The 12553-nt window shown below is 43.9% G+C and overlaps 1 protein-coding gene across 15 annotated transcripts in view; it reads right to left on the minus strand.

Annotated features, from left to right (window-relative positions):
• Positions 1 to 12553, minus strand: part of SKAP1 (src kinase associated phosphoprotein 1) — a 338005-nt gene that overhangs the window by 98429 nt on the left and 227023 nt on the right. For all 15 annotated transcript variants that reach the window (XM_083583331.1, XM_083583345.1, XM_083583339.1 and 12 more), the window contains 3 exons: positions 5672 to 5749; positions 4057 to 4140; positions 2249 to 2373 (listed from right to left, as the gene is read on the minus strand). In XM_083583331.1, coding sequence (XP_083439457.1) covers positions 2249 to 2373; positions 4057 to 4140; positions 5672 to 5749 — 287 coding nt within the window. The remainder of the gene's footprint in view (positions 1 to 2248; positions 2374 to 4056; positions 4141 to 5671; positions 5750 to 12553) is intronic.

Raw genomic sequence — 12553 nt, forward strand, 5'->3', positions numbered from 1 at the left:
ACTGAAGCCCCAAACACATGCAATGCAAAAGCATACATGTGCTCAGTACCAGTTAACGTAGGCATGTGCTCAGTACCAGTTAACCACTGGTCCTGTGAGCTAGGGATGATGGGAGTTGTAGTCCCAAAACATCTGGAGGGCTGAGTTTACCTATGCCTGAGTTAACGGTTAAGAGACTGAGGCAAAGCTGGCTATACCACGAGGGACCTCTAGGTGGCAACCTATGGCAGTGCTTTGAAGGGGGAGCTACTTCACTCCTGCAGTGTATGTGTGTGGACTTATAGCTGAGTGTTCACAACCTAAGCTAAGGATCAATGAAGGAAGGAGGGACCAGGATACTAAGGGATGACCAAGTGGCAAGCAGATAGTCTTTCTAGCAGTGAGTAGCTGCTACGTAGCAGGCTGTGCAGGGAGGGTGAGGAGATAAATAGCAACAAACTCGTAGTACCAAAGGGTAGCGTCTTGATTCACTTAAAACTGGTTTTTCCTGGGCTGAAGTCAACCTGAGCCATCTTTCCAAATGTCAGTTGGCTGTTAACATAAATTGATATACAAGTTAGCCCTAAAACCAGAACTCTTGGGTTCCCTTTCCAGTTTTGGAAAGGAATTGGGGAGCAGAGATGAATCTAGCTTGCTAGCTTAGAGTGGGAGGAGGAAAGTGTCAAGGTGTTTTCAAATGAAGTCCACAGTGGTTCTTGCTTTGATTGGATTCGTTATGCAAATGTCAAATGTACACTGGCCTGAGGAGAGAGAAAGACCTCTCCTTTCTCTTCCAGGTTTTAACAGTGATCAGAGTGAATGGTGTGGAAGAGGCTCAAAGGCAGTCTAAGTTTCATATATAAAAAGTACTCTCCAGGTCAGATTGATAAGATTTTGTAGCCAAGTAAGGAAGAGAAAATGGCTTGGGTGCTGCATGAGGAGGCCCAAACCCAGTCCTGACACATCTCTACTGGGAGTTGCCCCCCAACTGCAACTCCCACCCAACACATGCAGACAGAAGATCTTACTTGTAAGTAAGAAAGAGATATTTATTCAGGCAAGTTAACAGTATAGGCTTGGCAGCTGATACAGTGCTCTGGAGTCATGATTTAGGAGTTCAGGAGCAGTGCAAGATGTTCAGAACTAACTGGAAGGGATGAAAATGTCCCAACAAATTTCTCTGCCCTTCTCACCAAGCTTTTAAAGACAAAGCATGGCACCAGAACCATCTTTCCCATAGGGCTTAGTGGTGCGTTGCGCCAGAGCTCCGGCCTCTCAGGGGCGCCCCAACGAGTGGGGGAGCTGCACGGCTTTGCCGGCGGCCTCCCCTTTCCCTGCACACCCACCAGCTGCGCCCCGCCAACCATGCAGCATGCCTCCCAAGCCTCCTTGGGAGAACAGTGATCCCTGCAGAGCTTAGGATGGAAGCTGCACCCCGCTAACAATATGGCTGGCGGGCACGCAGCTTCCCTCCCAAGCCTCTGCAGGGGTCACTCTCCTCCCAAGGAGGCTTGGGAGGGAAGCTGCACTCTCCTCCTACGGAGGCTTGGGAGGGAAGCTGCGTACCTGCCAGCCATATGGTTGGTGGGGTGCAGCTCCCCTCCCAAGCTCTCCCGCAGCAGCATGGGAGAGAGTCTCCCCCCCCCCCCCGATGGCTGGCAGTGCACAGCTTCACAACCCCCCCCATCCGTGGTAATTTGGGGACGTTGGGCGGATATTTGCACCCCAGCATCGCATCTGCTAAAGATGGCCTGGCATGGCGCCTTCACTTGCTGGACTCACTTGTCTTGTAAGAATGACGAGATTTCAAGTGCATGCTCCGTCAGGGCGGTTGGGTCAGCTTTCATCTACAAAGCCAATGCCTGATTCTAGGCAACAAGACTACACCCTTCTGTTCAGTTGTTGACTCATGCCCTTGGCTAATCAAAGCTCTCCCCAGCCTCCACTAAGTTCCTCAGGAATATTAGAAGGAAGAGCTGGCATCCCTCTTCCCCCTCCAAAGTGTCTGAAGTCAGGGTGGAAAGGGGAGTTCCCCCCTCCTCCAACCTAGGTTCCCATAACTCAGTCCCTGTACCCAGCTTTGCTTCTCCCTCCTCTTCTGTCAGAGCCTGCCAATCCAATCCCAATCCTGACAGCACTGTGGGGTTCATGACAGGAGTCTTCAGAGGCCAAGGGGTCAGGGTTCCATTGTCCCCACTCTCTCCTTTCAACTAGCACTAAGCAGAATTCCTTGGCTGGAAACTCTGGCTATTTGGGCGGACACACCTACCTCATAGGTACGTTTACCAGGAGAGGTCAGCTCGAAGCAGCAATCTCTTCGAGAATCCTTGCGCAAGTGGAAAGCCATCTGGGCATGGTAGTTCTCAATGGCAAACATGCCTCTTGGTTGCTTGCCTGCATAATACAGTAATGATGATTCAGCAAACTTCAAGTTGCTAGCTTGCTTACAGATAGCACTTTCACAATACAAGACCCAACCTGTGTCTTCCAGATTCTCTCCAAAGTGGGTGGGAAGAAAGAGCCATGTGGGCAGACAGAAGAGGGGCCCTGAACTGTTTCACTGTCTGTATTTTCCTTCCCAAAACTGCTTTTTTAAAAAGCCATTATTTTCTACAGTGGATATTACTTCTAGTCATTGAGCCTCATTGGAAGAAGGGAACATGTTCCCCTTGGTGCTGTGTTGGGGTTTAGCAGTAAACTCAATTCTGCACAGGGATCTGCCACCATTATGTCAAGTGTGGCAAGCCACTATCTATTGACCTCAGTTGTTCCACTTGTAATATAGTGATATTATTGGCCTAACTTACACAGTTGTTGCAAGGATGTCTCTGATGAAAGACATGGAGTGCTTTGAACAGGCAAAATGTGGTATGCGAGTACTGCTGTATGATGATGTTGGTGACTGAAAATCCCCTTTACCATTGGCAAAATTTACAGACAAAGTGGAAATCTGCCTAAGTCCCAGCGTGTATGCTACAACTTGCAACTGCCACGTCGAGGTTGCTTTAAATTGTATATGTATAGCTAATACTGGAAAACATAATTGCTTACTTAGCCCCAGTGTCCATTATCCCTTGAATTGTGCTGGAAAAAAATCCTGTTATTGAGTCCTCCTCCAGCTCTGAATACTCCTAATGCTGTCCCCTCTATCGTCTATTTCTTCTTGTATATTTTTTTTACCTGCTCTGCATTCAATCTCCCTGGATGGGAGGCACAGTATAATCGTAGCCCATCTATCTAGGCATGCCAAATTTGGTTGGAAGTATTAGCTTCCTGTTTATATGCATCTGATGGAGCATAACTGAAAAATATTTATACATGCTGACACATAGATTATATATGGTCACTTAGGGGAGGGTTAAAGCCCGCCTGACAACTAATGGGGGGAAAATGGGCAGTACTTTATTTACACAGGGCCTTGTGTCCGTATTTCTCCTTTCCCTCATTCTTTACTGACAAGGGTGTTGGAATACAACCAGACTCTGTTCTCCGTTCGTAGGGCTGCATCTAAATGGCAGATTCCCACACTGCCTGGTGGGCAATTTATCATCCAGTTGGAAGAGCCACTGTGATGTACTGCTTAGAAGATTACATGTGGATGAGAGAGACCCAGGTTTAAATCTCTGATTGGTTGAAGCTCATTGGTAAGCAATTATCCTAGCCTAACCTACCTCACAATAAGAATGTAAGAAGAGCTAGTAGCCCATCTAGTCCACTATTCTGTGGCCAAGCAGATGCCAAGCAGGACCCATTGGCAGGGCTGCAACAATGCTGCTGCAATGATAAAATGAGCTCAACCCTCTGTATGTGCCTCAGAGCTTCATGAAGGAAGACTGAGGACAATATCTAAATTAAGTTTAGAAAGCAATACTGAGGAACAAAGTAGCTTCAGAGATGCACCAGAGTTCAGGCAACTTTCACCTGCTGTCCCTCCATTCTGGGGACCAATGAACATGAAATCAGGATTGAGGGAAAGTTTAACAGAACCTTCTTTCCTTCCCTCCCAATGTATCTGGATAGTGCAGTGAAAATACTGAAGGGATATGGCTGTGTACATGTGTCAGGAGTACCACATACTTTTTTCAGTTGCAAAGTAGTAGAAGGCCATATTGTCAAGGACACACCATCGCTTCTGCCACTCAGAGCCAAATATTTTAGAGTCTGTGAAGAAGAAAGAAGAAGGTGAAAGGTGACAGGAGAAGAATAGGAAAAGAAGGAGTGTCTCTTCATCCACAAAAGGTATCCCAAGATGTGCCTTCTACATCAATCAGAGGGCATTACTACTACTAATACGACTAGTACTTTGTACCAGCAATGTGCCAACCACTGTACAGTGGTACCTCTGGTTACGTACTTAATTCGTTCCGGAGGTCCGTTCTTAACCTGAATCTGTTCTTAACTTTAGCTAATGGAGCCTCCTGCTGCTGCCTCGTGATTTCTGTTCTCATCCTGAGGTAAAGTTCTTAACCCAAGGTACTACTTCGGGGTTAACGAATTCTGTAACCCGAAGTGTTTGTAACCCAAGGTGTTTGTAACCCGAGGTACCACTGTATAAACAACATAAGAGACACAACCACTTTGTCTATGTAAAATAAATTGGAAGCACTCTGGACAAGCACTATGAGCAAATTCACCATAAAAAATTGGGATCAACTTCAAAATGCACATGTCAACTGTGAAGAGCACACTAGTATATATGCTACTTTTGTTTCCAAAATGTTTGTAGGTGACCTCCGAGGAAGAATAAGGCACACGCTCTACTTGTGAGAGATATTCTAGGGGCAGAGCAGCATGACTAATTATGTCCCCTCTGCCTTTATCTGTTACAAAATCACTTCTCACATGTCCCCTCCATTTAGCAGGAGAAGGCAACACCTTCTCCAGACTGATGGCTTTCTTCATTAAGACCATTCCAGAAAAATCTCAAACTATTTCCTAATCACTGGCATCCATTAAGAGGCATCTCATTGATCCTTCTGGGCCAATAGTAGTAATCTGCTTAACGAAAGTATAATCAGATATACCGCATTTTTCGCCCTATAGGACGCACCTAGTTCTTTTTTTGGGGGGGAGAATAAAGGAAAAAAAATTATTTCCTCCCCCCAGCCGCGGCTTCAGCGCGCCCCACGCTCCAGGCAGCAGGCTGCGGATATCTGCCCGAAGCACGGGGCGCTCTGCTTCAGCGCGCCCCGCGATCCGAGCAGCAGGCTGCTATCCGCAGCCTAGGGAGCCCTGTGGGAACTCCTGCGGGCTCTCCAGGCTTGCTGATAGCTTCCTGAAGCCTGGAGAGCGAGAGGGGTCGGTGCGCACCGACCCCTCTCGCTCTCCAAGCTTCAGCGAAAGCCTGCATTCACCCCATAGGATGCACACAGATTTCCCCTTCATTTTTGGAGGGGAAAAAGTGTGTCCTATAGGGCGAAAAATACGGTATATTCCTAACAGTATTTCAGAGGCAAGTAAGAGGGAAGTAATACATATATACATACGGTACATATACCTTCCGTAGTTGATACAACACATCTGCATTTTTCTCTTGGACACTTTTCCTAACATCTAAATCGGTGAATGAGAAGCTGCCCACAGTGTCTGCCCAGAGGGCTTTAAATTTTCAACAGATGGACAGCATAGGGATGGATTATGAATGGATAAATCAACAGCAGGTGCTGTGAAGATTAGTTTGGCAGATTTTTACCTCTGGATCTCTTTTCCAAGTAACCTTGTTTTAGAATGCCTCCTTGCTCTTGAGTGGCCTTCTGCAAGTTGCTCTCGGCTTAAAAAAACAAAAACAAAATCTCAATAAGCATGGAAAATTATGCTTGGGGAATCTTCCAAGACAACAAAATCAAGGAAATCAGTAGTATTTTAATCAAACTACACCCACAATTATCATCAATTTCCATTATATATGTGATGGAAAAGGCAGTCACTGCCAAACAGCTTTCATGTGGCTGGGCTCTGTATCATGTCAGTAAGGGAGGCATGGGCCAATCAAATTAATCATATTGGTTGGTACTATGCCAGTGTTACATCTCTGGCTGTATACACACTCTTGTTTATTCTGCATCCAGCGCTGTCCCATGGCTGGTTTGGGAAGCAGTATGCACACATTAGCTCTAGTCTATATCTATCCTGTATATATCCTGTCATTCCTTTTGAAATACTGAGCTTTTCTCCAAATCAGCTTCAATTACATTGAAAAAAAAGAATGACCTAGCTGTGTTTTAAGCCGGTGATGTGCATACAACCTCCAGCTATGTGAGGTACAAAATTTGGATTCCAGCATAGGGAGATGACCTACCACTTCCATTTGGTCTTGAACATTGTGTGTGCATGTGTGTGCATGTTTGTGTACGTGGTAAAATCCCAGTCCAGGCTGAACTTGCTTGGAAAGACTGTTTAGACAAGCTTATTCATTTATTGAAAAGCATTTGTATACCACTTAATACTTTAAACATACCTAAGTGGAGTTAAACAATATATCATCAAAACATTAAACCTAAAACCAGTATACAGAAATATAAAAACACATGAAGGCATATAAAAGCAAACCAGAAATAAACAGAGGATTCAAACCCATAAAAGTTGTCACTGTGGGATAGCTGCACAATCCCATACATGTAGTCTCAGAAGTAAATCCCAGTGAATTTAGTGGAGCTCACTCTCAGGTATGCGGGTATAAGATTGCAGACATAAACAACCAAATGGAGACATTCATTGCGATGGGATAATATGTGTTGATATAACTTTGTCATTGCTTCAGTGTGCATCCAGTTCCAAATGCAATCCACGTCTGAGGGGCTCCACAAAACCTGTACCCTTGGGGGTGTCCAGCTGTAACTATGTATAAGTTGCTAGAGCTGCAACCTACATGGCAGTTGCACCCTTTGCTCTGGAGAATCTTTCTCATCCCATTTGTGTGTCTGCAGTTTTTCAGTGGTTTAGGAAAATGTGCTCTGTAAATCTTCAGAGATGTTCTCTTTGTTGTTATTATTTCACATTTTCCAAGATTTGGTAATAAAAATTGAATCTGAGTGAATCTTGGCTCTGGCAGCAGCCCCGTGTTGGGTTTTGGACGCATTATGAAGTGAAAACACTCTCACTTCACAATACAGCCCACTTCACACTGTGAATGCATTTAATACACATCTTGGCACATCAAGCTTGGACTTGTGAATCGATCCGCAGTCTGCCTCAGCCAGAGATTTACACCCTTTCTCAGACATTTACATAACCTTTTGCCTAGGCTGCTTATATTTCTTGTTAATTAGCTGAAAGCTGGAAATGTAGAGTCAATTAATTCTTCCAATTTCTCAGTGTCCAAACTAGGAAACCAGGGGGCCCAACCTAGAGAGCTGTGGTGACAGCAGCAAAGCTTATCCAAGGCATCTCGCTGCTGCAAGTGACTGCACTGCATGATCTAAGTGAGGCACCTCTGGAAGTATCCACCGCTGTAATGTAAATAATGCTGTCACCCAACTCTCAGATTGTGCACAGCAGCCACTTGGGATGCCAGTGCAGTTGGACCATGTCTCATCAACAGGAAGGTGTTGCAGAAATGCAGCACAAATAGATAAGCCATGCCTAGTACACGAGCTAGTGGTACACAAGATTCCGCAGTCTATGTACATATTGTCCAATTAACAGATGATCAACACCAACATACAGCAAGCTTTTATGCACCTAAGCACAGCAAATCTTCATGTGAAAACTATTGTAGCTTGTGCTTTTTAGAAGAGGGCAAAAGGCAATCTATGGGAGAAATGTGCAATTCAAAATTTATGTATCCATGTGCAAATCAAACACATACATACACCAGGATGTTCTGCTCTCTAGCACTCAAAAGGATGGCCATTCTGTTTCTGAAAATATCAGCTTTTATTTTTTAATGTATACAGTAATGTACTATGAGATGTTGTAGTGAAGATGATTAAGCTTCTAGAGGTGTTTGGCTCAGCTACTTGCCTGGCCATTTATTGGCTTAGCTGCTCTCATCATCATCCAAATTTCTGAGTGATGCGTTTTGAAGCAAAAGTTGAGTTTGCATTCAGAACGTGACTTTAAAAACTCAAAATTGGAACGCTTTAAATTCTTGATTGTTTTGATCTTGGAAGGCTTCAGATATAAAAACTCAATGTGCCTATTGTCAACTTACTGCCTGTTATCTAACAAATGCCACTTATCAAATTCTACTATCTAATATTGAGCACCAATTACAATATAAATATAGATGAAAATATTGAGATATTATGTTTTAGGAATGTTCCTGCAATTAGAGAAAACCCAGCAAATATTTTCCATTAAAATTCAGAAAGAGTGCAACCACAAAATACATTTAAAGCACTTTTAGCCACTGTAACAGTCCACAGAATTTCACATGTATGAATGACAAAAATGATAACTTGCACTTAAATGCAACATCTCTTCTTTTGAATATATAGTAAATGTATGCATGTGCATGTAATGCTATAGGAGTGGTCAATGTTGTTGGATTATAACTCCCACCATCCCTGCCCATTAAACATGCCGGTTGGGGCTCTTGAGTCCCAGAACATTCAACATTGATGGCACGAACCTTTTATGAGAAACTTGGCCACATGGGAGGGGCTCAGTGTGGCAAACTACTCTTTCAAATTCTGACCAATCTAGCAGACAGAGTATTCTCCAAAGACTAAGAAGTTAGTCTGGCGATAGATGTTCTGCAGTGGTAATTGGTGGTTTGTTTATGTTCTAGAGCAAGAAATAAAAGTGGAATCTAACTGCAGGGTAGGGGCTGAAACTTGTTTCTATCTAGGTGTGCATTTCTTCATGCTTTTTGTGTGTTTTTTTTAGATATAGAAAGGTGTGTCATATACACAAGGCCCTCTCAGTGGGGCAGATGTCCAGGGCCCCACTCAGCAGCATGAGAAAGACAGCCTCCTGAACACAGCAGGGCTGTCTTATCACATTTTGAAGTAAGTAAACTAATACACATTACCATCTAAAGAGCAACCCCTCCATAAGACCATTAAGGCCAGAGTCTAAAATTACCTAACTGCACCACTGGGCGTTGTAAAAAAAGAAAAAGAAAAACACAAGTCCTTGCTTGCAGCTCACAATAAAAACAAGAGGGAAAGAAATAGAAAACATTTACATTACCTTGTATGGAGAGTGAAAGAAGGAATGAAGGAAGGAAGAGTATAATAATCAAGAAGTAGGAAAGAATAAGAAAAAAAATGGACATCAAGAGGGAAATGCAAGAGAAATTTTTTTAAAAAGTTTTTAATAAAGTCTTCATGTGAAACAAAAGAGGCCAGCTGAATATTGAGAGGGAGAGAGTTCCATCCGCAAGGAGCCAAGAGAAAAGGCATAGAGACAAGCACAAGGGAATGGAGGTTTAATCAGAGTATTAGTATTTGATGAACTGAAAGATCAAAGAAGAGAACAGAAAGAAAGCTATGCAGATGAATAAAGAAAGTACAAGAACATGAGGGGATTTAAAAGTTTAAAAGAATAAATTTAAAATGTTATACAAAACAATAAAGGAAACCAGTGCAGGGAAATCTAGAAGAAAAAGAAGAGGAAGAGGAGGAGGAGTAGTTTAGATTTGATATCCCGCTTTATCACTACCAGAAGGAGTCTCAAAGCGGCTAACATTCTCCTTTCCCTTCCTCCCCCACAACAAACACTCTGTGAGGTGAGTGGGGCTGAGAGACTTCAGAGAAGTGTGACTGGCCCAAGGTCGCCCAGCAGCTGCATGTGGAGGAGCAGTGACACGAACCCAGTTCACCAGATTACAAGTCTACCGCTCTTAACCACTACACCACGCTGGCTCTATAGTGGTATAACCATGATTACAGAATGAAAAAAGAAAAACCAAATGAACAAAAAATGAAAAAAGACCAAATGAAACAGAAAAACCGATAAATAAAATATGCAGAAGAGACACAAGATAGAGTGACGGTTTCTGTGTGCCTCTTTGCTGCCCCATGCTCAATTTACTTACTCTTAAATATCACAAAAAGCTCCACTACAAACATTACATGACACAAAACACTACAAGCACCTGGTGTTTTGTCTTCACAAGGAAACAACCCTTTGGGGTTGGTTTTGGAATTTCTCACTATGCAGGGAAGGGAGATGCCAAAATAACTTCATGTCTAGCTATCCCCACATTTCACATTGGCCATGTCTCTGTAATAGGTTTGCTTCTGTTTATTTCATGACGAATGAACACATGGTGAGCAGGAAAAGAAACCCTGGACCTAGATGCGTTAATAAAGCAAACACATGATGCTTCCAAAATCTGTCTAACACACACCAGCTTGGCCACAAGGATCAGCATCTTCTTCCCAAACTCCTGGGAGGTCAAGAATTCCACCCTCTGGAGCGTGCTGCCAGCCTGCTAGTGAGCGCACCAGACTCCCGTGGAAGCTTGGCACTGTTCCATGCAGTAGTTAATTTATATTGAATCTCTCCCCCACCCGCCTATCTAAAAGTGCTACTGATCATCTCCCCAGTGGCCATGTTCAGCAGCTTTTTAAGTATGAATCCCTTACCAGAAGGGGGTTCCTTCTTGTTTTGCTAAGCGGCTCTCTCTTAACATGCCAATTCATCCATGTTGTCAAATTTTCCCTCCCCTACTCCTCTCTTCCTTCACAGAACTATTTTCATTTTGGAGTTTTATGACTCTGCAAAACTCTGGGGGTGGACATAAATCCTTTCAAATGTGTCTCGAGGTGAGGTGAGACACAACTGCAGCAGCCAAACATAAGAGTTCATTTGTGCAGAATTCCACCCCACCCTGTCCCGTTCTAAGCATTTTTATTAGGGGAGAGAATAAGCTATTATTTTCTTCTTCCCTAAGTGAGAAATTCAGTGTTTAACCCTGTCTTAAGGACCAAGGTTCCCCCCAGATGTGCAAGCAGCAGTCCACATTCAGGATTGGGTACCAAAGTACAAAGGAAAAGGCTGAAAAGTATCTCTTCTCCCAGAAAGCTAGGCATATTATAGTCAATGTGTTTGGAAGACTCTCTTACAAGGGGATGGAATGGCTAGTGACCACTGCTATCTGCTTAGGGTTGTTATTGTGGATTTCTCTGCAGTGTTCAGTGTGGTTTACCTGCTCCTTATTGAACAGGCTAAAAGAGTCATATTGCCCATAAACATGCTCACTAGCATTCTCACCTTTTGGGATGTCAGCAAATAGAATGCCGACAACTAATGCATGTTTTCTAAGGAAAAGGAAATATCAGCTTGGTTAGGAAAAAGCTCACATGAGGATATGGCATAGCAAGGGTTATGTTCTCTTGGCAGGAAGGTAGGGAAAGAAGTAGGAGAGACGAGCAGGCACAGAAGTGAATCCTAGGAAAGTCACTGGAAAAGCACCCAGATTAGTAGCAGTGGGTTAAAAACCAAGGATTTTAGCCAGATGAAGATGGCAGAGGCCTAAGCAGTGAGGCCTAAGCCCCACCATTGCTATTACTGCTTTTGGTTCCAATGAAGCAAATGCCCCAAACCAATGGGATTGAGTGAAAAAAGTAAGTGCTTGGGTCTGGGAAATCCAGATTCAAATTCTATCTTTGTCATTGGAATCCAAAAAATTGCAACAGCAACATTAGACAATATGAATGCTGATGCATCCAATGGATAAACACAGCCTCCGCCAGGGCTACCTCGTGTAGATATCCCTGTAGCTTACAACAGCACCAATACATTATTAGGTGTGCTCAGTCCCCCGCCCCCCAAGTAAGCTATAGAGGATATGAACATGAAAGCTTGCATTGCACTTGGTGGAGCGGGGCTAACTATCTAGTCTTGTGTATTTCAATATTTTTAAGCTTAAATTTCCCATCAGTACAGTGGTACTTCTGGTTAAGAACTTAATTTGTTCTGGAGGTCCGTTCTTAACCTGAAACTGTTCTTAACCTGAAGCAACACTTTAGCTAATGGGGCCTCCCGCTGCCGCCGTACAGCCGGAGCACGATTTCTGTTCTCATCCTGAAGCAAAGTTCTTAACCCGAGGTACTATTTCTGGGTTAGCAGAGTCTGTAACCTGAAGCGTCTGTAACCTGAAGCATATGTAACCTGAGGTACCACTGTAAAACTAGAACAACTGGGGCCTATATGATCATTAAGAGGGCCAAAGAGATTGTACTGAAATGTGTACTCAGTTTTCCTACTATCACCTGAGTCTAACTGCCACCCTCTTCTGGCGGAAGTGTGGGAAACAGAAATAGAACTGGGGCTAAAGGTGGACTCTTCCTCTTCCGGGCAACCAAGTACTTGCAGAAAATTTCACAGCTGCCTCCAGTAATCAGCACAGTCAGAGTGGTGCCTGAACTGGTCACAACAGTTCCCTGCACAAGCACTATTGAAGACCTGCCACTCTCAAAGTGAAGAAGACGCCCCACCACCACCACTCCATTTCAAATTTAAGGCACAGCAGATTTCGATAGCTGTCTACAGTTCATCCCTTTTCAGACTATGCCTCTATCTCCTGCCTAAGGCAGCGTCTTTGGCCTGCCTCACGGTAAGGCCAGCTTTGCATAAATGACAAATACTAAAGTGTGCCTCTTTATTGAAACCCATCCCCCTC

Source organism: Podarcis filfolensis (assembly GCF_964270895.1).
Source record: "Podarcis filfolensis genome assembly, chromosome: 13".
NCBI classification, from domain to species: Eukaryota; Metazoa; Chordata; class Lepidosauria; order Squamata; family Lacertidae; genus Podarcis; species Podarcis filfolensis.